This window comes from Archocentrus centrarchus, chromosome 8, assembly GCF_007364275.1.
Source record: "Archocentrus centrarchus isolate MPI-CPG fArcCen1 chromosome 8, fArcCen1, whole genome shotgun sequence".
NCBI classification, from domain to species: Eukaryota; Metazoa; Chordata; class Actinopteri; order Cichliformes; family Cichlidae; genus Archocentrus; species Archocentrus centrarchus.
The window spans coordinates 3779517-3807478 of NC_044353.1; the positions used below are offsets into that span (position 1 = coordinate 3779517).

At 43.4% G+C, this 27962-nt stretch overlaps 1 protein-coding gene across 2 annotated transcripts in view; it reads left to right on the top strand.

The window, feature by feature from the left end:
• Positions 1-6243: 6243 nt before the first annotated feature.
• LOC115783910 (myosin-11-like) overlaps positions 6244-27962 on the top strand; it is a 29061-nt gene continuing 7342 nt past the window's right edge. The window contains exons 1-35 of one of the 2 annotated variants that reach the window (XM_030734903.1): positions 6247-6405; positions 7155-7325; positions 11504-11660; positions 12926-12953; positions 13544-13643; positions 13892-13918; positions 14182-14208; positions 14363-14455; positions 14547-14610; positions 14710-14808; positions 15759-15902; positions 16284-16379; positions 16474-16592; positions 16685-16837; positions 17855-18028; positions 18250-18423; positions 19245-19359; positions 19446-19639; positions 19727-19848; positions 20370-20439; positions 20541-20701; positions 20872-20980; positions 21225-21356; positions 21442-21648; positions 22549-22686; positions 22775-22898; positions 23119-23290; positions 23809-24021; positions 24340-24484; positions 24658-24864; positions 26286-26390; positions 26473-26625; positions 26752-27000; positions 27174-27386; positions 27468-27680. In XM_030734903.1, coding sequence (XP_030590763.1) covers positions 6247-6405; positions 7155-7325; positions 11504-11660; positions 12926-12953; positions 13544-13643; positions 13892-13918; positions 14182-14208; positions 14363-14455; positions 14547-14610; positions 14710-14808; positions 15759-15902; positions 16284-16379; positions 16474-16592; positions 16685-16837; positions 17855-18028; positions 18250-18423; positions 19245-19359; positions 19446-19639; positions 19727-19848; positions 20370-20439; positions 20541-20701; positions 20872-20980; positions 21225-21356; positions 21442-21648; positions 22549-22686; positions 22775-22898; positions 23119-23290; positions 23809-24021; positions 24340-24484; positions 24658-24864; positions 26286-26390; positions 26473-26625; positions 26752-27000; positions 27174-27386; positions 27468-27680 — 4827 coding nt within the window. Of the gene's footprint in view, positions 6406-7154; positions 7326-11503; positions 11661-12925; positions 12954-13543; positions 13644-13891; positions 13919-14181; positions 14209-14362; positions 14456-14546; positions 14611-14709; positions 14809-15758; positions 15903-16283; positions 16380-16473; positions 16593-16684; positions 16838-17854; positions 18029-18249; positions 18424-19244; positions 19360-19445; positions 19640-19726; positions 19849-20369; positions 20440-20540; positions 20702-20871; positions 20981-21224; positions 21357-21441; positions 21649-22548; positions 22687-22774; positions 22899-23118; positions 23291-23808; positions 24022-24339; positions 24485-24657; positions 24865-26285; positions 26391-26472; positions 26626-26751; positions 27001-27173; positions 27387-27467; positions 27681-27962 lie in introns of both variants that reach the window. The other variant, XM_030734904.1, reaches the window with a different exon arrangement.

A 27962-nucleotide genomic window follows, 5' to 3' on the forward strand; every position in this document is an offset into this window, starting at 1 on the left:
ACTACGGCAAGCCAGCAGGAGTCAGGAATTCTTTCATTCGCGTAAAACTTTCATTATAGATGCAAACGCAGGCCTGTTGGCGATGATTATTCGCTGATTTAAACATGTATTTATGATTATTCCTCACTACTTTTTAAATCCTTGTCATGATATCAAAAAGATGCATATGATTCATAAAGTAGGGCTTCTGGTTTATGGAAAAAAATCATCGTTAGAATTAGAATTAGAATTAGATTCGGCACAGTGGCGCACAGGTCACCGGGAGGTTTGTTTGGCTCTTCCGTGAATTTGAGCAGGAAATAATAAAAGGACCTCTCAAAATCCAGATATCAGTCTCCACTCTGTCACACTTCTCTATAGCCTTTATTCGGCAGAGCGCGCCGCTGCGCGCCGCCAAGACGCGCATGGATACGCGTGCGCAGCCTGCCCCGCGCGTAACTGTTTCAGCGCGTGAGATGCAGACAATCTGTTGTGTGTTCTGCTTCACTGACGGACTTTTCTCACTCCTCTGTTATATAAAGCTTTATTTGAAAGTTTAACCCCTCTTTGTATCTCATTCGGTGTTTAAAGGATCCAGCCTCGCTGCTGGGTATTGAGGGCGCACCTGCAGCCTCAGCATACACTAAAAACTTACACTGAAAAGTCATCACGTTTGTCTGTCAGTCCCAAATTTGAGATGCACATATTGGACAAATTTCAGCCTCAGAGGAGTCACTGTATACCTGCTATTTATAGATGAAATATCCGTTACACGTATAATATCTTTAAAAGTTGACTTTTTTGGTTATTTTGTACACCTTTTGTGCAATTATGGATGCCCACTCTCTCCACCTCCACCTCACACCTATTTGTAATTCATTTGCCAAACAAAGACAAAACATCCAGCGCTGACGGCGCTGTTCTTTGTTACTGTTGTGAACTAGAATCACTGAATTAAAGGGAATTATGTTGTTTTTTCTACATAACTCTCAGGTTTAGCTTAAGTGGCCTGTAATAAAGAAAATGCTCCACCTGGATTATTGTTTCAGTTTGCACCTGCTCACAGACTTTGGAAAAACAGCAGATTTGTTAAAATTTAAGGGTCGACTGCACATAAACCTCAGTGATCACACAGTAGAGAATCTTATTTGACAAACATCTGGACACTTTTCTTCTTTCTGACCATCTGATAAACAGGAATGTTTAATTTGATTATAAATGAAACCCCAATTAAACACTCAAACTTTAATGACAGTTAAAATAAATGAACTAAATAAATGAATGTGGACTGAACTAACCCTGCTAAACCCTGGCAGGGAGTGAGTTTGGACTTTTATGGAGGGGAAAAAGTAAATAAAAGTTATTGTGAAACAGAATCAGGCACGTAATCACTTTATTTCTCATGTTTCAAGAATCAAGATGGCAGACTCACTTTATATGGTCCATATGTCTCCGCGTCCAGCTCCCTCTATGCTTGCTGTAACCCTCTGTTAGGCGCTCCTCATGACTTTTTGCCCATGTCTGGACTGCATGGCATTTGTGTAACTGCGACATCAGTACCAGAAATTGCCCAGATGTGTCTGCTATTTAAAGTTGCAACACTGTGTAAAAAAGTCAATAAAAATTAATGATTTTAAACCACATGTGTTACCAAAGATAACATCTAGGATTGCACAGTGACTGTGAAGTAATTTTGAAATACTTTGTTGACACTTTTGCAGTTTGATCTGTTGATCTATTAAATTTGTGTGTTTTATATCTTAAAAGCGTATCCTTGGAAGAGACAAACTAGACAATTTTCAGATAAATGCAGTGGGATGAAAACATGACTTTTTCTAAACTAAAACCTGCAGTAATAAAAAAAAAAAATTAAGTCATAACGCTGCAGTTCCTCTGATGTCCAGCAGAGGCTCCAGCAGTGAGTCAGTCCCCACAGACTCACATGTTCAAACTTTACAGCAGAAATAAACATGTTTACAGCTGGTACAGAAACTGCTTTGGACTCTGTGGCTAATTTCTCCTTTATAACAGCTGTATGGGGGGAGGATGTTTTATAACTCACCTGTTGAAATTGTATTAACACTTAAAGCTTGTTTAATTAGGGGCGTGACCGATCTAGCTTGGTTGGATTATGATGAATGCAGTCCAGACATTCATGTTCTCCTCGGAACAACTTGCATAACTTTTAGTGACTTTCTGTGTTTGCACACAGTGCCGTCATCAATGTTAGAGAACTGGTCGACATGTGTACTGGTTATTAGCATTAAGAAAACTTTAAGTGTATACATATTTTACAGTGCTAAACTATAATGACATTTTTTTTACAGGTAAAGATGTAAGTTTTAAAGCTACACTTCTATTATTACTAATGAATTATGTTAATCCTGCAACAGTGTAAATTAAAATCAGTAAGAATGCTATAAATGAAAATGTGATACAAATACCGTAAATATAAATACAGTAAAAATTACAGTAACTTTTAACTGTACACAAACTGTATGCAGTATTGTAAACATTCTGCTATAAATTCTACAGTAAAGTTATGTAAGTAAATGTAATTCACAGTAATTGATGTAATTTCATTTACAGTAAATTTACTGTATGCACTTTTTACAGTCAATTACAGCTGCCAGCAAGTTGCTGTAAAATTTAAAGCAACCTGTTTACAGCATAGAGTTACCTGATAACTTAGCACGCCACCTTCTCCTCCAAATATGGTCATTTATCACTCCTAACAAGTGACTTGGAGGAGTCCAGAACTAATGGGTGATGTCATGGTGGTGCTGTCCATCTTTTATATACAGTCCATGTAAAAGAAGCCTGGAACAAAGTGGGAAATGCAAATATCTGAAGAGCAGAAACTGGAACATTGCACTTAATTATTTTCTAACATTGGTTATTAGTTACATATACGTTACATTTTGTTAGTTTTAACAACTTCCTTTACAAATGTCTTGAATGTGGAGAGTACTGAAAAATCTTGGAGTTTTGGGTGTTTTCCAGCACTTTAGTCTAATAACACTCAATTTTATGATCACTTTAGCAGATACACGTAGTCAAGCTCAGCCAGAACAACTCTGGGCTCTTAATTTGAAGGCAGACTGACTAAACCTCATTTGATTGGCTGGATGGAGACCTGCTGCTAACTTTGGAAAGGAGGCGGGTCGCGCCCAGCTGCTCCACCCCCAGGTGTCGCGGCTGATTTAAATGCCAGGGAGGAAGAAGTGCGACATCATCATCCTCATCACCATCACTTCATTTACCTGGCATGAGAGTCGCACTTCCCTGGAGCTCAGCCTGCATCCTGCACTGAGGACCGAAGCCCTGAACAGTGAGTACGACACTTTAATTTTACTCCTACAGCTTTAATACCAGCCTACACCTCCTGCCATGCTCAAAGTAGTGAATCACCACCTCTGTGAGTGCATCTAAACTTGCAGAAATAAAGAATATTGAGAAGAAGAATCACTTACCAGTGGCTTGTTGGGAGACAGAAGCCATATTTGTGTCATTTTAAAGACAAAAATGAGAAGAAATTTTCTATTTTATGAGGTGTGATTAAAAACTACCACCCTTATGCATTACCCTGAAGCTTTTATTCATCATAAATAATAATTCCTGACTGACTTGTGTTCAGTTTAAACAGTAAAAAGTGTCAGAAATCTCCATCAGAGATGCTGGATGCTGATTTCTGCCCACACGCCTGCTCTGTGTAGTCTGCGTGCCGGTGGCCACACATGGATGCTCTCCATGACATGTCACCATTTTGGTGTAAACGGTAAGCTTGGCTGGACACATGAGCTGCACCTTATAAGGTAGTATGCCTGCTAAGTCCCTAGCATCCCTCTTTGGGCTACCAAGCTACCAGGAGCAAAGGGTTAGCCAAACATGGGCATTCCAGCATGGCAGCTCACTTGTTTGATACTCGGGGTTATCTGTGTGCTGATTTTCATGTTTTATTGCCTGCTGTTCAATGGGAGGTCAAAGCAGCCTTGTGACCTGCACGCAGAGGCACAGACGAGGATAAGTGAGTAAGTGGCTGTATGCAAACTTAGGGAAATGTGGCGTTTATTTATCAGCTGTAATCTGTGAGACAGTTCTCTGAAAGTGAATGTAAATGAGCTGTGAGATGCAAAGGCAGCAGTCTGAGGCGCAGAAGGAGGAAGTGAGAGGCAGAAAAATGAGCTGATGGGTCTGTTTTATTGATGCTCGGTGTCTTCATCACCTCTGAGGAGTTCGCAGGAGCCTGGAAAGGTTTCAGAAATCTGGGAGAAAGTGGCGTTTATTTGTCCTCCTCTGATGGGCAACTCTGCTCCAACCTGGTGTTTAAATCGAGATGTGCTGAAGGCATAGGTGGGAAGTCCAGAAAATTTAAGAACTTATGCATTTGTCTGCTCCAATTAAGACGTGAAATAATCAGAGAGATTATTAAAAAAAAATACTCTTGTTGGAGGTCTTTTTTTCTTTAGAAATTGGGCCTTTTTAACTCACAAAATATGAAATATAAATCAATAAAAGCAGTTAATCTTGTGTGGTAAACATAATTATCTGCAGTGTTGGTGGGTGGATAGCCAAGAAGGAACTTGGAGGAGGATTTTTCTTAGGAAAATCTGAAAACCGGGCAAGTTGTGAGCCGCGGGATCGCTATTTTTAAGTTTAGAAGGATGAAATTCATTTTTCTTTATCGAGCACCTTTTCTTTCTGCAGCGAGGCAGGGGTGTTAAAGGGATCCTCAACAAAATCACTTTATTAGCTGCTATATTCAAGATTACTCACGCTAATTACTAATACTGCTATTACTACTTTATTTATAAAGCACTTTAAAAACAACAACAGCTGCAACAAAGTGCTGTACAGATACAAAGTAACCAATACACTTCAAAACAAGAGAACAAAGACAAAAATAAAAACAAATAAAACACAAACAGGAACAAAAGCAAAGTCTCAACATGTATTAAAAGCCAAAGAATAAAAATATGTCTTAAGAAGGGTTTTAAAAGTAGACAATAAAGGGGCACTTCTAATATGTGACGGCAGATCGTTCCATAATTTGGGAGCAGCAACGCTAAAATCCCTGTTTTCCCCTGAGCTTCACTTTCAACCTCGTACCTCCAGGAACAGCTGATCAGCTGACCTGAGGCAGCGAGCTGGAAGGTATGGGTTAAGCAGCTCAGAGAGATAAGCTGGAGCAAGACCATGTAAACATTTAAAAACAAATAAGAGAATCTTAAACTGTACCCTAAAATGCACTGGCAGCCAGTGTAGTGGAGCCAGGACAGGGGTGATGTGCTCCCTCCTCCTGGCTCCAGTCAGCAGCAGCATTCTGGACCAGCTGGAGATGCTTGAGGGAGGACTGACTAACTCCAAGGTAAAGAGCATTACAGTAATCGAGCCGAGCTGTAATAAAGGCATGAATTACTGTTTCAAACTGTTGTTTTAAAAGAATTGGTCTAACCTTTGCCAGCTGCCTAAGATGATAAAAGCAGGACTGAACCACTGCCCCAACCTAGCAATCTAATTTAAGATAACTATCAATCATAAAACCCAAATTTAAAAGGTCATTGGTCAAATGGTAATTACAGTTTTATAAGCAGGATAACAAACAATCTGCTACTCAACCCTGAATATGTCAGCTACTCATCATCTGAGGCAATATAATAAAATCAAATGCATCCTGATATAAAAACAAAAATAATGAGATCAGGAGATGTGTAGGAAGTTTCAGGAACATGAAATAAATATTGTAATTTACATGCATGAAACTGGATGCAGATGAAGGCGTCACTTTGAGACTGGGCTCAGTCGAAGAAACATCAGTATTTCCATGAATCTTCAGCCAGCTTTCTGACTCTGAATTCCTGTGTTTGCAGTTGTGGGTTCAAACTTTAAGACGATAATGTAAATTATGTTCTTTAAAAAGTGATAATGTCTCAGGGTGAATGGATACACAGACCTCTCTTAAGACTGCCTATCTTCAGCATCAACATTGCTTTTGTTCCTTTCTGTGTTGGAGAGCTTGTTAGTTTGCAGGTGACCACAGAAGAACCTGTAAGGTGATATACAGAAAAAGCAGACGCGTGAAGAAGTGTTTCTTTTTTTTCACATTTTTCGTATGTCAACAGGTCAGAGGTCAAATCAACTCCCATCGCTGCATCAGAGGCTGAGCCGGTCCCCGTCAACGATTCAGACGTCAGCTCCTCCTCTTCTGAACCACCAGCGTTAGACTCTGAATCCGCTGCTGACCCACAGGCCGCTCCGATCGCCGACATGGCCGACACCGATGACAACAAGTACCTCTTCCTGGAAAACGACTTCCGCAACAGCGGCGTGGCCCAGGCCGACTGGGCGGCCAAGAAGATGGTGTGGGTGCCATCAGAGAGGGAGGGCTTCGAGCCGGCGAGCATCAAAGAGGAGAAGGGTGACCAGGTACTGATGATGTCTCCTAATTTCAGACTATATTATCATACTTAAAAGAAGGTTGTTATTTCAATCTATATTAATATATATTTGGTGCAGATACATGGAAAGCGGAACAATAACAACAGATATGATAATCAGTCACGGTGCAGCACGGTGGCGCACGGTGGCGCAGTGGTTAGCACTGCTGCCTCACAGTTAGAATACCATCTGGAAGGCCTGGGTTTGATTCCACCTTGGCCCAGGCCTCTCCCTCTCTCTGAGTGGAGTTTGCATGTTCTTCCCGTGCTTGCGTGGGTTTCCTCCGGGTACTCCGGTTTCCTCCCACATTCCAAAGACATGCACTTACTGGGGTTAGGTTAATTGGCTATACTAAATTGCCCATAGGTGTGAATGTGAGTGTGAAAGGTTGTTCGTCTCTCTGTGTTGGCCCTGCAACAGGCTGGCGACCTGTTCAGGGTGTACCCTGCCTCTCGCCCTATGACAGCTGGGCTAGGCTCCAGCCCCCCCGCGACCCTGAACAGGATAAGCGGAAGCGAATGGATGGATGGATGATAATCAGTCAGAAACAGCATGAACAGGAGCAGCTGGGGCAGAGCTGGGTTGCAAAGCAGCTTGCAGACAGCTACACACACAGGATGTTCAAGTTGTGTCCTCTTAATGGCACAGAGCTGCAGGATATTAACACACATTTTTTCCATTTGGAAGTGAATCTGTGGTTGAATTTTTGGTGCTGATTTCCTGCCGCTGCTCTGCAGGTGCTGGTGGAGCTCTCCAACGGTCAGAAGGTGACGGTGAACAAAGACGACATCCAGAAGATGAATCCGCCCAAGTTCAGCAAAGTGGAGGACATGGCCGCACTGACCTTCCTCAACGAAGCCTCCGTCCTGCACAACCTGCGCGAGAGATACTTCTCCAGCCTGATCTATGTGAGAAAACCACCCTAAACAGGCACACTTCAGTACATACAGGACATAAAATAAGTAAGAAGATAAATCCCTGACACATCAGTACAGCAAATACAAAAATGAACCTACAGGAAGATGTTGTGAATCCTGATGTTTTATTCCAGTCACTGATTTACGTTAACAGCAATCCATCTTCTCTGGTTCCAACATCTTTACTTTGAGTATCTGTTGACACCGATCATGAGATGTTAGATGATTATAGTGTCGTCCTGTAATCGTCTGTATGTGTAAGAAACCATCAGGTTTGACTTAAATATAACTTTTCTAAGTTTTAAAATAAAATGTGACAAAAAATTCATCCAACAAAATCGATTTATTGAATTGAATTTTTTTCCATCAAGATAAATACAATGAAAAATCATCTACTGTATTTGCACTTGTTTAATTTCAGCTCAGTGTGAGAGTCTTTATTCGGCCTTGTTAGTTTCTCCCTGCCACACGCACAGAACGAAAGGGGAATTAAATAATATTAACTGAGTTGATAAAAACACATTATTTTACTACAATAATAAAATAAAAAACTTCCTGTGTATTTTTTAAACAAACATGAGCGTGAGAGCGAGCAAGCTAGCAGGGTGTTATCATCACCATCCATGGAGGACAGGTTGACGGTTAAGTCATAAACATTTATAAATATATAAAGAAAAGATAGCAGCGTGAAACACCTCCAAACTGCTCCACCTTCCCTGTTGGCTTCCTCCAGGCGCCACTAGCTCTGCTGCTAGCAGAGTTAACAAAGCCTCCTAGCAGCAGAGCTAGCAGTGCACATTTGCTGACATAGTTATCGCCAAATATCAGCTCCTGCATCCTTATTTTTGACTTCATATTTTCCTTGCCCTCCTTTGTATTCTTCTCTATAAGAGGATGCAGAAGGAGACTGAAGATAATTCAAAAGCAAAATAAAATATTTTGAATGAAAATCAGACTCCGGTGGATAAATCTATTCTCTTCTGCCAGGCATTGAACACAAATTGAAAGAATAAGCTGCTTCTCCCTGGATGAGTTTAAAACAAACTTTCTGTGTAACAGAAATAATAGAAATCAGTGTTTACTGTAAGGTTTTACCTAAAGAAAACACAGCAGTAAAGTCAGCAGGAGATGGGAGGCCGGAGGGGCCCTTGTAAACTCCTCAGAGGTCGTTTGGATTTTGTGTTCAGGTGGAAAAGTCCTCGTTTAAGGACCATGATCGGCTGCCGCTCTCTCAGGATCTACTGGAAGGATCAGCAGCTTATTTTTTTAGTCAGTCTTACAAAGTCTAATAAGGTGCTGGATGTAAAAATTAAAATCCGAGCTCATGCATCTAATACAGACTGCCATGCAGATCACCGAGAGTTAGGAGCTCCAGTCCCTCCAGTCCTTATATGAGCAGAGGACTTCAGAGCAGCCCAAAGAGTCTCTGAACTCTGAGCATGAGCTGTAACCTGGATCCACGTTTATCATTTAACCTAAAGCTGGATTATAAATAGAAAGAGCTGCAGGGTTTGTGCAGTTTTAATAAATGCAGCAATGCAAAGTTTTATCTATAATGTTCTGGTTAGAAAGCAAGTCTGAAGGCTAATGCACACCTGTGTTTAAATACATTCAGAGTAAATGGAGGCAAAATAGGCAGCGGTTTGATTCATATAAATACAACAGTTTATGCAAAAACCTGCAGGTATTTGTGCAAATCACATAATAATTGTAACCATGTATTGTAACAATTAATCTGATCTTTTCCTTTTGTTATTTTGTCTTTTCAATGTGAGAAATTTGGGGAAAATGGCTGTTGAACTAACAGACTAAAACTTTATTGTTATAAAAGATTAACAGGAGCAGCAACAGCTGACATGAAAATACCATAGATTATTTATCAAAATTAATTAAGTTTGTCTCAACATTTGAATGTGGTAAAATTTAATATATTCACAGATTAAAAAAAGCACTAAATACTGTGTGTCCATGACAGACATGAATCTCTGTGTATGCCTGCTGAGTGAAGTGATGAATGAAAACTGGGATGTCAGTGATGGTGCAGCACTTGGGACCAGGATATTTCTCTGCTGTCTGATCTCATTTACCTTAACATCAGCAAACAGCCTTAAACGTTGCACAAAGGTGGTGCTCAAGCTGATGAGTTAACCCACGGTTTATCATTCCAGTTTACGTTATGCAGAGTTTGCAGCATCTGACCTGAGGACTGATTTTTACAAAGGATGCTAAAACTGTAATACGGGAGGCTCCAAAAAGGCAGCAGAATGTTTGGCCCGTCGTCTTCAGACTCTTTCACACCTGTGTCAGGTGCTTCCTGTAAAACCACTGTAAAAGAACGGGGCACCATTGGTGGACCCGCTGATTCTGGTGTTCTCTGGTGAATGCTGATCAAGCTGCACGGTGCTGAGCTGCAAGCACCGGTCACACCACCCTCTTGGAGTCTGATTCTGACAGTTTGGGCAGAAACATGCAAAAGTAGCCCACTGGAGGTCATTTTGTAGGACCCTGGCAGTGCTCCTCCTGTTTCTCCTAACACAACAGAGCAGATAGCAGACCTGCTGCAGAGCTGACACCCTCGTGTTTTTGCCCGTCTCCTGGTACCGCTGGAAGATGCAGCAAATCTTCTTGCAGAATGCGACTTATGGATGTGCCATGCTGGAGGAGCTGGATTACCTGTGCAACCTAAATGGGCTGCAGGAACTGTCTCATGCTATCAGCAGTGGCAATGACATTATCAAAAAGTAAAAGAAAAAGAAAATTCAGTCAGGAGTGATGAGGAGAGAGCGATGGTCTGTGGTCACCACCTGCCAAACCAAATGCACCAAAGCAGGTGAAATGGATTCATGGGGTTTTTAACTGACTGCGTTATACTGAGTGTGTGTCAGAGGAAAGCCTAACAGTGCTGCATGAATGTGTGTGAGCTTTAAACACTTTGGTCAGGTCAGACAGGTGGAAAGGTGAACATGCAAGTAGCAGAGGGAGTGAAGGGAGATGAGTTTAAACAACCATTCAAAACAACGGACAGGTGAGGACGAGAGCGCAGGCAGGGTGGAGCAGCTGGAGACGAGTGTCAGAAGGAGAGCAGCAAGAGTGAAAAGGGAAGGTTTACAGGATGTTAGTGAGACCTGCTGAGATGGATGGTTTGGAGATGGTGGCACTGACACAAAGACAGGAGTGAGCAGGATGCACAGGATTAGAAATGAGTCCATCAGAGGGATAGCTCAGGCTGAGCCATTTGGAGACAAAGTTAGAGAGGCAAGGCTGAGCTGGTTTGGACATGTGCAGATGAGGGATAGTGGATAAGGATGTTGAAGAAGGAGCTGCCAGGCAGGAGGAGAAGATGAAGACCACAGAGAAGTTTCAAGGATGTAGTGAAGGAGGACATGCAGAGGGTTGGTGTGACTGAGGAGGGTGCTGGGTTAGGATGAGATGGAGGCAGATGATCCACTGTGGCGCCCCTGTAAAGGGAGCGGCTGAAATAAGGAACGAAGAAGTTTTGTTGTTGGTCATGATTTTATAAAGTGTCGTAATTTATTATTATTTTTATTTATTGTATAGAAGAAGAAGGAAGCCCAGAATAAAAAGTGGGAGCTGGGAAATGCTGCTGTAAAAGCTTCAGTGAAAGAGGAATTTTCCTAAAAGTGATGGACATGATTGTCATAAATCCATCTGACAGCAGTATGAATCACCACATGCACTAATGGGAAGTTCTTGGTGCTGCCGTTTTAAACTGACAGCATTTCTATAAATATAACACCACAAAGTGGGAGATGTTTCATACAGTTTTGAGCTCTTTCAACCCGGAAACTGTAGCAAAGTTTTTTTTTTTTTACCCAGGCTAGGTGAGGCTGGTCACTTAAGAAGGTGGGAGGGGCCAAACAATCAGACAGGAGCTGAAAGAAGGAAGTAGAAGCAGGAAAACACCAAAAAAAACCAAAAACATTTTTAACCTAAAGTGTAATCTGTTGAAGATGATGGCTACCATTATTAGAAACACACACCTGTGCACAAACTATTCCAGGAGTCCTAAAATCTTTGTGTATGACAGAAGATAACCAGTGTTTACACGCAAGGTAAAGATGAGGCTCCTGCTGTCCAGGAGAAATCACATATAAAAGCACCAGTTTATCTCCGACGTGGTGATAAAGTGATTGTTCCTCCCTCCACAGACGTACTCGGGGCTGTTCTGCGTGGTGGTGAACCCCTACAAGATGCTGCCCATCTACTCCGAAAAGATCATTGAGATGTACAAGGGCAAGAAACGCCACGAGGTGCCGCCGCACATCTACTCCATCACGGACAACGCCTACAGGAACATGATGCAGGGTAACTGTCTGTACAGGAAATATAGATATCACTGCAATAAACCGGAAATATCAGAAATGTCCCCAAATGATAGTCAAGTTTATGTGGGAGCTCTGTGTAGTGACCGAAAGAATGAGATCACAGATACAAGCAGCAGCAGTGAGCTTCCTCTGAAGGGTATCTGTGCTCAGCTTTAGGGACAGGGTCATTCAGGAGGAAATTAGGGTAGAGTTGCTACCCCTCCACATCGAAAGGAGCCAGCTGAGGTGGCTCGGGCATCTGAACAGGATGCCTCCTGGACGCCTCCTAGGCGAGGTGTTTCAGGCACCTACATGTGGGACTCCGGGGAAGACCCAGACAAGCTTCATCTGGACTGAGGACATCAACATCTGACAGAGGAGCTGAATCATGTTCACATCCTTTGCTTGAAACACTAATCAGATTCATAAGCTGGGCCAGTGTATGTCCAGAGACACGCAAGTTAGTTGGTGTTTCTTAATTGGCCGTAGACGTGAGACTGCACGGTTGTCTGTCTCTCACGTTTTCACTGATTTTAAAGGTTTCTGTACATCGCACCGTTTCCACATTGATAAGGAAGCTACTGCCAAGCTTACACAGACATGGGGAAGCTGGTGTGTATCAGCTGAATACAGCAGCTTGCACATAGCGACAGAAGTGTTATATTTGTAACGACAACTTCCTTCTATCCTTGGAACCCCCCTGACTATCAGTCTGGGCTGTATAGTTGTCTCGTCTCCTCAGCTTGAACATTGCTATCTCCACATGTCCCCAGCCCTCACAGCAGATGATTACACATGAAACATGTTGAATTAAATAATGGGTAAATAAGGTTATCCCATTTGTTTATGAACTGCTGCTGTGCAGAGCACGAAGGAGGTACAGACAGCTCTTTTTCAAAGCCACGCATTAACAAATGCCGAGCGGTGGCAGCGAGCAGCCCGGACTGAAGCCTCGGAGCGTGCCGTCTGGCCTCCGTTTGGTCCCCCGGTGACCTCAGACCAACTCCATACTTTCCACTGAGCTCCAGGATGGCCATACATGGAGCAGTGAGATGAGATTACAGCGATGGAGCCCTGCATCCACCTGCTATTTTTAGAGGATATGAGTGATGGAGACTAATCTCCCTCTGAGCAAGATCTCTTTCGCTCTCGTGTCCGAGTGAAGCGGCACCGCCTCCCAGTTTGGTCTGAGTTTGACGAGTTCAGCTCAATCGGCATCACATTATTCCTCACGCTGCCCCCCCCCCTCTCTCTCTCTCTCCACAGACCGCGAGGATCAGTCTATTCTCTGCACGTGAGTCCAAACAGACAACACCTGACCTTTTTCCATCACACTGTGCGCGCACACACACACACACCAGCAGTTACTTAGCCAAACCTGCTCATTTCCAGCTCCACATGTTTACACTAGAGCAGCTTTGCATGGTTCACAATTCAGAATAACCCTTATTTTTTTCTATTATTGGGCCTCCCTGAAGCTTTCAGTTCAGACCTTCTGTCTGAGCTATTTTCAACTCCTCCCTCCTCCTCTTCTGATTGGCTGTCCCTCTTAAACAAAGTTTAAACAGCAGGTTGGTGGGGCTTCTCTGCCTCCACATTTCTGGTCAGAAATTGGATTTTTTTTTTGCTTTAAAAGAATGTAAAAAATTAAATACGAGAACTTTTTTTTATCATCCCTTCCATTAATCTACTTATTAGCCTCATCCCTTACAAACTAACACATTTTTATCTAATATGACAATAAATGCATTATTAACACTGTAAATGGGGAAATCCATCAAAAATCATTTATACATTTTAATTGAATATCTCCTATCAAATAAAACCCAGCATTATGATCTCTCTCTCTCTCATTTTCCATCATTCGTGCTCTTTGCCTCGCAGAGGTGAGTCTGGAGCCGGGAAGACGGAAAACACCAAGAAGGTGATTCAGTACCTGGCCGTCGTCGCCTCCTCACACAAGGGCAAGAACCCCGCCAACCCTGTGAGTAGAAACTCCTTCACTGTTTTCACGCTTCATCGAGACTTTTAAAAGAAGTGTGTGAAGAAAAACTGAAGCCCATAAGAGCCAAAGAATCAGATGAAAACACGCTGGGTTTATAATTAAACAGCTGAAAATTCAGACCTTATAATAGAATGAGTTTTAATTGAGAGGAGCTTTAGATGAGAAATAAAAATGTAGTTTGGTACGACTGTGATATAAAATATTAAAGCACAAATTCTGCTGTACAGGATTCAGTTGCTGTGGCTGTGGGCAAGGTGAGGACAGATTGCTGTTGTCTGTGCTGCTGCTGCTGCTGCTGTGGCTTTTAATTCTTTATCTCTGAAGATTTAAAAAGATCTGAAAGTTTCATCTGCTCTGCGCTCAGCTGCATTCAATCAATGCTTGACCTCTGACCCCTGCTGCTCTGCTGCTGCTGTGTTTCAGGCCAATTTTGGGGGAAATCTAAATATTTTTAAAGCATATTTATGAAAAGCAGCAACCTCTTATGATTTCTGACTGGTGTGTTTTCTTGCAGCAGCAGCAGCAGGCAGGATCTCTGGCCTACGTGAGTATAAAACCTCATACAGACATGTTTTTACTTCAGTATCAATATAACAGAAAAGCTTTTGGTCTGTGTTGTGTTTAAAAGGGTGCAGATTTGTCTTTAACTGTTGGACAAAGTGCAGAAGCAGATTTTTAACCTTGTTTTTGGACTGCAGGGGGAGCTGGAGAAGCAGCTGCTTCAGGCCAATCCCATCCTGGAGGCCTTTGGAAATGCCAAAACCATCAAGAATGACAACTCCTCGCGATTTGTGAGAGTTAGATTGAATCTATCAACACACAGAGATTAAAACAATGCCTAAAACATAAAGTTATAGCTGCTGTCGTCCTCTCTCCTCACAGGGAAAGTTCATTAAACTCAACTTTGATGTGACCGGTTACCTCGTCGGGGCAAATATTGACACCTGTATCCTTTGAGATTGAAATTTTTCCTTTTTTTTTTTTTTAATGTAGAAATGTAAACATTAAATAATTTGGTTAATCTTCTTAATCCTGATGTGGCGAGACCTGCTGGAGAAGTCTCGCTGTATTCGACAGGCACACACTGAGAGAGCCTTTCACATCTTCTACTACATGGTGGCCGGAGCCAAAGACAAAGTGAGAGGTGAGCAGCTCAAACCACAGAAAAAAGAGAGTTATAGCACTATAAATAGATTTAAATGGAAATTATTAGCTCCGTGACAGACCAGAATTAAACTCACAAAAACTGGAGCTCAGCCTTCTTGGATGGGCTGTTAGTCCAATGAAGCCACAGCAGCCATATTACTGGTCAGATAATTGCATTAAAAATGCTCCAAAAGGCTCCAGTGGCACAAACATGATCCAGAGGTCGAGTTCATTGACTCCAGTTTGCTGTTTCTTGAAATCTGACTGAAAAACAATTCCAAAATTATAGTTTTACCAACGCTGGAGATGTAACCTTGCAGTCTGCTAAATATACTACTACAGTGTCACCTGGACATCCCTGTTAGGCTTTATAAAAAGAGTTCAAGAATCATTTTCTGTTATTGTTTATCAATTAAAACAAAATGAAAATGAAATTAAATCAAAATGAATTGAGTAAAGTAGTAAGAAAGTCAAGTAAAATATAGCAGGCTGTAAACACAGGCAGCACAGTGGAACAGTGGTCAGTGCTGCTGCCTCACAGCAAAAAGGTCCTGGGTTCTAATCCAACTTGGCCCAGGCCTTTCTGTGTAGAGTTTGTATGTTCTCCCCATGTTCTCCGGGTACCTGAGCTTCCTCCCACAGTCCAAAGACATGCAATTAGTTGGGTTAGGTTAATTGGTGATTCTAAATTGCCCACAGGTTTTCTCTGTGTTAGCCTGGTGAGTTGTCCAGGGTGTACCCTGACTCCTCCCCTATGGCAGCTGGGATAGGATGTTAGAGGAACTGCAGCTTTTGGCTTAATTTTCAGCCCTGTAGGTTGAAGCTTGATGTCAGTGTGGGACTGAAATTAGAAACCAGCTGCTTCTAAAGACGTTCTGACGTCTGTATCACTGCACAGATGAAACTGGAAGTCAGTCAGTGTAATGTCCTCCTTCTCTGTGTTTGTAGAGGAGCTGCTGCTGGAGGACTTCAGCAGCTATCGTTTCCTCATAGAGGGTCACGTGGAGATCCCCGGGCAGGAGGATGACGAGATGTTTGACGAGACTCTGGAGGCCATGGAGATCATGGGCTTCAACGAGGAGGAGAGATTAGGTACAGAGAGCACGTAAACTTTTACTTTTATGTAATTTTCAGCACCTAAAAATAGGCCTACTTACTGGTAAGTCAAATAGCACAAATGCATGTTTGTTTTTTATATTTTTTAAGTACTATTTTATAAGAAAGTAGACAGAAATCAATCCCAAATCCAATTCTGAGATGTGGAGGCAACTCAGGCCCATGCTTTTGCAGCACCTTTTAGCTAAAAGAGTACACTGCTTCCTTCTAAATTGTGATGAGCATAAACAAAATACAACAATGTAAGAATATGTGGAACATATCAATATATATTTGATCTGAATCTGCAGATGTCCATGAAAGGCAGTTTTATCTTGAAATTTCAGGTGCTCCTCACCTTCCTTTTTGTCTCTGCAGGCATGTTGAAGGTGGTGTCCAGTGTACTCCAGCTGGGCAACATCAAGTTTGAGAAGGAGAGGAACAACGAGCAGGCGACCATGCCCGACAACACCGGTAAACATTAAAAAAAAAAAAAAAAAGCTGCCATCACCAGTCCTGTAAATGAACCTCTTCACCTCTCTGACCTCCTCTCTGTCTCAACTCGCAGCTGCACAGAAGGTGTGCCACCTGCAGGGCATCAACGTGACCGACTTCACCCGCGCCATCCTTACACCCAGGATTAAAGTGGGCAGGGAGGTGGTGCAGAAGGCTCAGACCAAGCAGCAGGTAACCAGAAAGCCAACCAAACCTCATTAATTAAACAGTGAAAACAACAACCTTCAATCTCCTGTATTCCTTCACCCTTCCTCCCTTTCCAGGCTGACTTCGCGATTGAGGCTCTGGCTAAAGCCATGTACGAGCGTCTCTTTCGCTGGATCCTCGCCAGAGTCAACAAGACTCTGGATAAGAGTAAGAGACAGTCATCATCCTTCCTGGGCATCCTGGACATTGCTGGCTTTGAGATTTTTGAGGTAAATGCTTCCTTCGTAAGTCAAACTTCAGATTTGGGAGGAACAATGTAGCTCTTATTTCAGTTGTGGAAAAGTGGACCAACTCTTTGATCCTCTTGAGGCAATTCAATGGCGCCTACGTGTGTTTTTTGACTTGAGTAGGTATTTGTCCCTTGGGGTGTCCTGTGAGCTTTTCAGTGTGTGTACAACCATAATGAAAGCTTGGTTCAAATTGCCACTGTGGCCATAAGTCAGACTCCTTCCCAGTTGGTGTTGGACTCCACCAGGGCTGCACCGTGTCAGCTGTCCTGTTGGTGGCCTCGGGATCTCGTCTTTGATTTTTGTGGGTGATGTGGTCCTTCTGGCCTCATCAGGCTGACACTGGGTCAGTTTGCAGCCACGTTTGCAGTGGCATGGATAATGGAATTAGTACTACTATGGCTGGTTCTTAACCAGAAAAGGGTGGTTCAATTTACTGGTCAAGCTATATTCTTACTCTTGCCTACCTCTGGCAACAAGGAATCACTCAGGTGATCCTGTGTGGTGACTGGTTTTTCAGGGGCAAACTCTGATAAAACTTTCTGGAGCCAAAAGGGTGTTTGGCAAAAATGGATCATAATGTTTTACTCACTAAACAAAATAAAGACTGTCATTTGTCTGTAAATGAACTTGTCTGGGTTCAGCCTTAGAGAGAGGCTGAGTAGCTCAGAGTAGAGCTGCTACTCCCCCACATCAAAAGAAGCCAGTTGAAATGGTTCAGGCATCTGACCAGGATGCTGGACCTCTTCTAGGTGAGATGTTTCAGGGATGTGCAACTGGGAGGAGACCCTGGGCAAACCCCGGACACAGTTGAGAGATTATGTCTCTTAGCCGGATTGGGAACACCTCAGTATATCCCCCAGAAGCGCTGGAGGAGGTAGCTGGGCAGTCTCTCCTTAGGCTGAGGCCCTGGCGACCTGGATAACGGGTAGAAAATGGATGTATGGAAGTTTCGTTGTATTTCTGTCAGTTTTCAATCATGAATTTTTGATCCCACAGGACAACTCGTTCGAGCAGCTCTGCATCAACTACACCAACGAGCGCCTGCAGCAGCTCTTCAACCACACCATGTTCATCCTGGAGCAGGAGGAGTACAAGAGGGAGGGCATCGAGTGGAACTTCATCGACTTTGGCCTCGACCTGCAGCCTTGCATCGAGCTCATCGAGAGGCCGGTGAGGCAGCTACACATACACAACCCTGGAGTTTGTTTGTTGAGTTTTAGTCTTTGAAGAAAAGACTAAATTCTTATCTCCCATAAGGGGCTGCTAAAATTTATAAAAGCTGCATAGGAATGAATTTTATACTTCCCTGTACTTGACCCTGATCCAAAAATAGATGCTTGCAAAGATGTTCTTCTTAAACTGAGCATCCGGATCCTTTTACTGTCTTGCAGAACAACCCTCCGGGTATCCTGGCCCTGCTGGACGAGGAGTGCTGGTTCCCCAAAGCCACTGATGTTTCTTTCGTGGAGAAGCTGCTGAACACCCACACCGGTCACGTTAAATTCTCCAAACCCAAACAGCACAAAGACAAACTGATGTTCAGTGTACTGCACTACGCTGGAAAGGTGAGGAGGGCTTCGGGAAGGCGACAGTCGATGTGGGCTGGTACTGAGATCATCTGTTTTCAGCTGATGTAACAGGAAGGTGGGCTTTTTGGTGTGCCTCAGCAAGCCAAGTCATTTTCAACAGAAGCCAATAAAACGCAGCAGCAGACATGGGCACGACGTATCATCATGTACTGCCACATCACAGAAATGCACAAGCCCAGGGATGATGTCGACAAACAATATGCAATATTTGAAAGGCGACTCAGTGACAGGGTTGTTGGTCATGCGTGCCTGTTTTACAGCTTTGTCGCTCACAGTCTGAACCCAGCGTCACTCTGACAGACTGGTTTGCATCATGTGGTTGAATTAAAAATGGTTCTGGAAGTTCCTCCATTTGTTGTTCAGTAGTTATGCTGAAAACAAGTGAGCACTGGCTGTTTAAAATAGCCACACAGCTTGATAACGTTTGACAGCAGCTAGTCAATGGCGTTCATCCCACCCGCACTGCTGATTGGCTAATTGTTTTGTCCCTTGTACTTTTTTAACGGTGCTAGAAAAACATAATTAAGCGGAGAAATTCAAAAGTCTTGAGCCAGGCGAGTACTACAACAGATGTATGATTGCTCATAGGGGGTTGTTTCGACTGTTGGGTTTTCTCTGTTATTATTGTAGGGTCTTTACCCACAATATAAAGCACCTTGAGTTGACTGTTGTGATTTGGTGCTATATAAATAAAATTGAATTGATATATGCAAAGTAAGAACCAATCAGCTTTTTGATTTTGGGCATCATGCTTGTCCATTAAATAATTTTAATTATCAAAACATTTATGATTCCAGGTTGATTATAATGCAGCCAATTGGCTGACAAAGAACATGGACCCTCTGAATGACAACGTAACAGCTCTGCTCAACAACTCCTCCAGCACCTTCGTCCAGGACCTGTGGAAAGACGGTGAGTCCTCATCATATTAGACCAATAAAATAAAGCATGGTAATAAAAGATGGTATAAATCTTTCCTGTTTTATTCTCCATGTCAGTCGATCGAGTTGTAGGTCTGGAGACCATGACCAAGATGTCTGAGAGTTCAGTGCCAAGTTCCACCAAATCCAAGAAGGGCATGTTTCGCACGGTGGGTCAGCTCTACAAAGAGTCTCTGGGCAAACTGATGACCACGCTGCACAACACCCAGCCCAACTTTGTCCGCTGCATCATCCCCAACCATGAGAAGCGGGTAGGTTATTATATGCAATCCTAAGCCTGAGATAAGACAAAGTCCATTAATTAATTCAGGGATTCTGGGCTCTCTGCTGTGCTGCAGTCTGGTAAGATGGATTCCCACCTGGTGCTGGAGCAGCTGAGGTGTAACGGAGTGTTGGAGGGCATTCGAATCTGTAGGCAGGGATTTCCAAACCGGATCGTGTTCCAGGAGTTCAGGCAGAGGTGAGGGAGCTATCTGAGACCATTCATGGTGATAATGGTTTTCATAGTTCTGTTTGTAATAATGCTAAGTTAGAATGCTGACAATTTTTGAAGATTTTTGTTTCTACTGTATGCAAATGATGTTCAATTGTTTTTTTTTCTGTTAAATCTACCTGCTGTAATTTATGAGTCTTAAATTTCATGTAAATTCTTTGTTTTGTTCCAATCTTTAGTGGTAGTGTAGTGTGTGATGTGTTTGTAGTTTCAATTCACTTACATAAGTCCACTCTTTCTGTATGCCATGTTTTACATCAAATCAAAGACATTTGTGACAGTAAAATATCTTAAAACAACCTCTCACCTGTGGAAAACATCGTCATCCTGTCCTCACGGTTCAATAGACAGATTAAGGCTTCGAGGCTGAGATTACTGGAATATTCTTTTACCTCTTTGCAATTATACTAAGATTGATAACACATTCAACGAATCAGTACTTGAGTATGTTTAGTGTCACAGGTAACTGACAGTTATGTTGTTTGCAGGTATGAGATCCTGGCTGCCAACTCCATCCCTAAAGGCTTCATGGACGGGAAACAGGCCTGCTGTTTGATGGTGAGTAGATGGAGTTAAAAAGTTTAAAAATTGCTGTCATTTGAACATGAATTCACTCTGAAAACGAAAAAGTGGGTGTTCGTTCCTCTCCTCGTCTCCAGGTGAAGCACCTGGATCTAGACCCTAATCTGTATCGTATCGGCCAAAGCAAGATGTTCTTCAGGACGGGGGTTTTGGCCCAGCTGGAAGAGGAGCGAGACCTCAAACTGACAGTCGTCATCATCGCCTTCCAGGCACAAGCAAGAGGCTTCCTGGGCCGCAAGTAAGAGGAGCATTAATACACTCCACCTTTCATTCCCTTTTGGGGGTCTATGATGAAGGAAGCCATCATGAATTAATGCATTCATCTTTGGCTTCACTTTTCAGACCTTCATCGATGTTTTGTATACAGTCTGTGCTCTGCAGGTCTGATTCTTCTCTGTGCGTTTTCAGGGCTTTCAGCAAACGTCAGCAGCAGCTGAGCGCCATGAAGGTCATCCAGAGGAACTGCGCCTGTTACCTTAAACTCAAGAACTGGCAGTGGTGGAGGCTTTTCACCAAGGTTAAACACACACACACACACACACACACACACACACACACACACACACACACACACACACACACACACACACACACACACACACACACACACACACACACACACACACACACAAATGTTTCCACAACCTGCCAAACACTGGCCAAAAAAAAAAAATCTTACTAATCACTTTGTCTTTAAATAAGTTCCTCTGCATGTTTAGATCAAATGTGTACCAATTTTGCTTCATCTGTCTGCGGTTCAGGTGAAGCCACTGCTGCAGGTCACCAGACAAGAGGAGGAAATGGGTCAGAAGGAGGAGGAGCTGAAGGCTGCCAAAGAGGTGGCAGCCAAAACTGAGGCTGAACTGAAGGACATCACCCAGAAGCACAGCCAGGTGATGCAAACTCAGGTTTTTATCAGGCTTTAAATCGTTAAAGCAAAGTTATTTGGAGTAAATGATCCCACTGTGGTGTTTGTAGCTGATGGAGGAGCGGGCGCAGCTGGAGTTGAAGCTTCAGGCGGAGACGGAGCTGTGCGCTGAGGCCGAGGAGATGAGGGTGCGACTAGAGGCCAAGAAGCAGGAGCTGGAGGAGGTGCTGCATGAGATGGAGGCCCGGCTAGAGGAGGAGGAGGACCGCAGTAACGCCCTGCAGCAGGAGAAGAAGGAGATGGAGCAGCAGCTACAGGTCTGTCTTGTTTTTTTGCTAATTTTAAATGACTCAGTATCATGTAAGTGGTAACAATGATAATAACTGTGATTAAACTTTATGTCTTCAGGTTTTCTGTCGATATCTCGATAAGATTTAAGATGTTTGTGGTCACGCCGATTATATAAATACAGCTGTTGTCATCTTCTTTCAGCTGCTCCCTTTTGTGTGAAATACTTAAATGCTTCACATGAAGCATCATAAAGCATAAATACAGCTGCTAAAATAATGTAAAAATTACATTAATACAGGAACAGTTTATTGCATAAAAATAATATGAAAGGCAAAGCAGCATGCATAAAAAAGGATGCAGTGTGCATTGCTCATGTGTTGCACATCCTCATCTTACGACTCGTGGTGGAAAACTGTTCCTTGGTCGGCGGCTGTGTGATTTGTGGAGCCTGCTCCTACCAGAGCGGGCTGCTGTGTGGATGGTTTTGGCTAATTTAAAATTCTCCGGGCCCTTCTGAAGCATCACTGCTTGTACAGCTCTTGTAGATCAGGCAGCTTACGCTCAGTGATGTGCTGAGTACACCGTGTACACCACCCTCTGAAGGGCTTGATGATGTTTGCTGGTACAGTTAATGTACCCAGTGGTGAATCCACCTGTCAGAAGGCTCTCTGTGGTGCTCCAGGATTCGAGGTCTTAGAACAAAGGTCTTTAAACACCTGAGGCCTTTTTAACAGCAGCAGCTCTGAGAGTAGATCTTTAGATCTTTAATCTCAGGTATTTACAGCTGCTTTCCACCACTCAGTTATTATGATGACTGGGACATCATGAATAACTAAGTAATAACAATAATATGATTTAGTTCATTTCACTTAGTTTCCAGTTTTCTCACAAGCTTTCCTTTAATTTTGCATCATGTCGTCTTGCAGCTGATGGAGGCCCACATAGCAAAGGAAGAAGACGCCAAGCAGAATCTGCAGCTGGAGAAAGCAGCTGTAGAAGGAAAGGTGAAGAAGCTGGAGGAGGACATTCTGCTGATGGAGGACCAGAACAACAAGCTGCAGAAGGTGTGTAGAGGCAGCTTCATGTGCTGCTCTCGGAGAGCATTTCACAGGAAATGCTGCACTGCACGCGCTCACGTGTGTTTGTTTTTAGGAGCGAAAGCTGCTGGAGGAGAGGATGGCTGACATGAGCTCCAACCTGGCTGAGGAGGAGGAGAAGTCCAAGAATCTGACCAAACTCAAGGCCAAACATGAGTCCATGATCTCTGAACTTGAAAGTCAGCCAGCACTTCATATCTTAATAATTTTTTCTAGTTTTTCTAGAGTTTTCCACTTACTGTTTAAAGTTGGAGTGAGTTTGGTGGCAGGAGTTTGCAGGACCTTGCAGTTAGGAATGACTGCATTATATCATTATATTTCATCTCAAAACTAAACTGACACCTTAGTAACATGTCTGTAAAATCTAAATAAATGTCTTCTTTTATTTTTTGTGTCCAGTGCGTATGAAGAAGGAAGAGAAGGGTCGTCAGGACATGGAAAAGGCGAAGAGGAAGGTGGAGGCGGAGCTGGCTGAACTGCAGGAGCAGCACGCCGACCTGCAGGCGCAGTTAGCAGAGCTCCGTGCCCAGCTCGCCGCCAAGGAGGATGAGCTGCAGGCCACGCAGGCCCGGTGAGAAGCACTAACACGAACAGACGATCCATTGTTAGAATCAAGGTTCAGGTTCAGGAGGCCGTGAATATCTGCAGGAGACTTTGTGTCAATTTGGCTAACTGGCATCAAGGTATCATCCTGTTAATCTAAACTTCAGCCAGGCTCCTCTATCAGACTAAAGACCTGTGCCTGAGGATCTCAAGGTACTAAGAGGAATCTCATTCTAAAACATCTTCTAAAACAAGTTTTGAACTTAAATGTAGTCATTAAGAGAACTTAATCATATTGGGGGCAAGTCTGTGTTTTATTAGCATAAAAAATGAAAGGCGATATCATGTCTCTGAATTATGTGCTCAAGCATGTATAAAGAAAATAAACTGGGTCTCAAAAATGATCCCTGTGGAACACCATACTTAACAGATGCAGAGTTGTTTACAGTCTCTCCTATTTGAAAAGTATGAAAGAAACCATATTAAAACTGTAAAAGATGTCCCCAACCTTCATGATTCCCTTTCCAACAAATTTTGTGTACCCAGCTTGGAGGAGGAGAGCAGTCAGCGCGGGGCGGCAGTGAAACGCATTCGGGAGTTGGAGGCTTTGCTCACAGAGCTGCAGGAGGACTTGGAGGCGGAAAGGGCGGCAAGGGGGAAGGCTGAGGCAGCTCGTCGGGACCTCGGGGAGGAGCTTAACGCCCTACGCACTGAGCTGGAGGACAGTCTCGACACGACCGCTGCCCAGCAGGAGCTACGGTCTGTATGGTCCAAAGTAACCTGCATATATATATATATATATATATATATATATATATATATATATATATATATATATATATATATATATATATATATATATATATATTCTCTGAATGAGCCACTTGATATAATAAGCAGGCACAGATATTGATTAAATATTCATAACAGTTTGGTACACAAAGCTGAGACATTGCAGTAAATACCAGTGTCATCTGCAAAGAAAAGCAGTTTCATAAGCTGCTTTAATCAAGTCTCTAGGTCATACAAGATCCTGCTGGATGTGTTGTGATGATGTTTGTTGTTTATGGTTGGCAGGGCAAAACGTGAGCAGGAAGTGGCCATGTTGAAGAAAGCCATGGAGGAAGAGGGGCGGAACCATGAGGCCCAAATCCAGGAACTGAGACAAAAACACAGCCAGGCTGTGGAGGAGCTCAATGAGCAGCTGGAGCAGGCTAAGCGGGTTAGTTCACCAAAATCAGAAGCTTTCATTCTGCTGATGCGCAGGCGTACTTTACTTTTGTTCAATATTAGGTACACACACAATATTGTACCTAATGGGTTGGTATTTCCTTAAAAGAACATTTAATAGAGGTGGATTTTCTCACTCATTCAGCACTTCTTCTCCTTGTCCAGGTGAGGGCTGGTCTTGAGAAAGCCAAGCAAGCTCTGGAGAAGGAGTCGGCAGACCTGAGCTCCGACCTGCGGTCCCTCGCCAGCGCCAAACAGGACGTTGAGCACAAGAAGAAGAAAGTGGAGGGTCAGCTGAACGAACTAAATTCTCGCTTCAACGAGAGCGAGCGGCAGAGGAACGAGCTGTCAGAGCGAGTCTCAAAGATGACTGTAAGCCACAGAAATACCGACAGAAGTTATTCAAATAGTGCTACGACAATGAATTACACTGCATTAAACCTGAAGATAACAGCAGGTTATTTATAATCACAAGTTGGGGTTTTTTTGTGCTCTTTTCCAACTCCATATTTTTTTTCTGGGACAGATCTAGAGCAGCTTTGCGTGATTCATACTTCTAGTTCATACTACTGCACTGAGTTCATCCTCTGAAACAGGCTTGTGCCTTGTTAAGGTTCCCCTCCTTTAAAGCCCACTGTCATCCGATTGGCTGCCCTTTGCCTGGCTTAGGCAAATAGAACCAATGAACAGAACCCACTGCTGTAAGCCCCGCCTCCTGGGAGCAGTGGCTTTGGCTGTTCCTCATGACCATATAAGGAAATCTGTGCCAAACTCCAACATGAGAACAGAAAAAACAACCTAAAAAACAAGAGTTTAGACAAATCTGTAGCCTGAGATTACTTCTTCACATATTTAACTCATTATTTTAAACTTTTTAAACTGATATCCGGGGTTGTCATTGTAAGAATGTATCAGAAAAGTTAATTGTTTTAGATCCCCCTTAAAACAGATTAATTTGCAATGTTTTAGACCCCAATTATGCATAATTGAATACACATCTAAAATGCACAAATCACTATTGATTTATACACCAATTATATTGAGGTAGAAAGCAGGTTTTTAGAAAATGTTATATTTGGAGATGCCGACGTGTCTCTGGCTTAAAAGGAGATTAAGGAAGGTATGAGAATGTGGTCAGGTGTCATGAACTCTCAGAGGTACAGTACTGTGAACCAATTTACTTTTGTGTTACCTGTCTTGACAAAACCTAAAACTCCAATCAGAGATTAAGGATGTGGCAGCAGTGGTTATAAGCTTTCTGCTTCAGGCTCTGTGGCTCGTACATAAAAGTTTTTTTTTGCACCTAATTTCACTCTTCTTATGCATAAAATGTACCAATGAATTCAGTCTTTGTGAAAAGTTACGAAGAATATGTAAATTATTACATGCTACAAATAAGGCGAGTGAGTGACGAATGCTGCAGGAAACTATCAATCTTATGAATTCAACAGTCAGTATCCTGAATATTTTTCACCACTCAATGCACAGCAGTGCCACATTTATTTATCTGTTTATAAATATTTGCAGCCTTGGACTTTAAACTTGATAATGAAGAAGAAAGAAGAAGAAATGCATTCAGGTGCCGTCTCATAATGAAGTGCCATTCGGTGGCATTTCTAAATTACAGCAGGTGCAACAGGTTGCTTATTCTGGGAGAAGAAAATCCACATCACACTCACGCAGCTTTAAAGTGACCCGTTCTCCTTACAGTCTGTGTTTGACAATAGCATTTGTGTTCACAGGACAAAACTCGGGATTACCGTTTTCTTCTTATTTCTCTTCTTCTCTGTCAGTTGGAGCTGGACAGCGTGACGGGTCTGCTGAACGAGGCCGAGGGAAAGAACATCAAGCTGAGTAAAGATGTCTCCGGTCTGTCCTCTCAGCTGCAGGACGCACAGGTGAGAGACACCATGACAGCTAAATACTGTGATACATGAAGCCAGATTCCTAAACAGCGTCCTCGTCCTTCTCCTTCGCCAGGAGCTGCTGTCAGAGGAGACGCGTCAGAAGCTGAATCTGTCTGGGCGTCTGCGTCAGATGGAGGAGGACAGGAACAGCCTGATGGAGCAGCTGGAGGAGGAGACCGAGGCCAAACGGGCCGTGGAGAGGCAGGTGTCCAGCCTCAACACGCAGGTGAGTAACTCAGACCATGGTGATTAACCCCAGTAGGAAATAAACCACCCAGGGTTAAACCTGAAGTTACAGGGTTCTGGTCCTCAGCTTCAAAGCAGTCATTTTTATTCTTCTAAACGTTCTCAGCTGTCTGACTACAAGAAGAAGCTGGACGAGATGTCGGGGACGGTGGAAATGCTGGAGGAGGGGAAGAAGCGTCTGCAGCGTGAGCTGGAGGCGGTCAACACCGAGTACGAAGAGAAGGCCTCGGCCTACGACAAGCTGGAGAAGAGCCGGAGTCGGATGCAGCAGGAGCTGGAGGACGTCCTCATGGACCTGGACAGCCAGCGGCAGCTCGTCTCCAACCTGGAGAAGAAGCAGAAGAAGTTCGATCAGGTCCAGCAGCTCCACAGTGACGGCTTTACATACAGGAGAGAACATACTTGAAATAGTAACAGCTGACCAGAATAACCTGTTCTCAGTGTTTCGGATGTTCCAGTTTTATTAATGCTCATTTTTTTTTGAGCCTGCGATGATCTGTGATCTCCTCCGTCCTCCATGTCCATCAGATGCTTGCCGAGGAGCGCAGTGTGTCCTGTAAGTATGCAGAGGAGCGGGATCGAGCGGAGGCAGAGGTGAGGGAGAAGGAGACGAAGGTGTTAGCTCTGACCCGAGCACTGGAAGAGAGACACGAGACTCTGGAGGAGGCGGAGAAGATGGTGAAGGCACTCCGAGCTGAGATGGAAGATCTCATCAGCTCCAAGGATGACGTGGGAAAGAATGTAAAACACTGAACATGAATGACTGATTATCTCTGGTCAGTATTTTAGAGAAAGGTGGACATGTTTGTGGGTATATTTCAGGTGCATGACCTGGAGAAGGCAAAGCGCGGCCTGGAGGCCATTGTGGAGGAGATGAGGACACAGATGGAGGAGCTGGAGGATGAGCTGCAGGTGGCTGAGGATGCCAAGCTGCGTCTGGAGGTCAACAGTCAGGCTCTGAAAGCTCAGCATGAGAGGGAGCTGCAGGCCCGCGACGAGCTGGGAGAGGAGAAGAGGAAGCAGCTCCTCAAACAGGTCGAGAAACACCTGCCTGCTCTTTTCAGGCTTTTATAGAGCTCACTGCCTCCAGCTCTTTACTTCATCTCATTTTTCCAAATGCTCACTTCAGTTTCAGGATTTATCATCATGATTTAGGTCATACAGGGTTTGAGTTTCATTTTTTTAACTAAACAGCTCTCTCCTAAGGACCTCGAGGTAAACGTCTCTCCTTGCATGGAGAATTAGGGGCTTTGTGGGATGCAGGTAGGGGTTTAGAAAGATTCTGAAAACAGTAGTAAGAACCAAACTGGCCTGCGC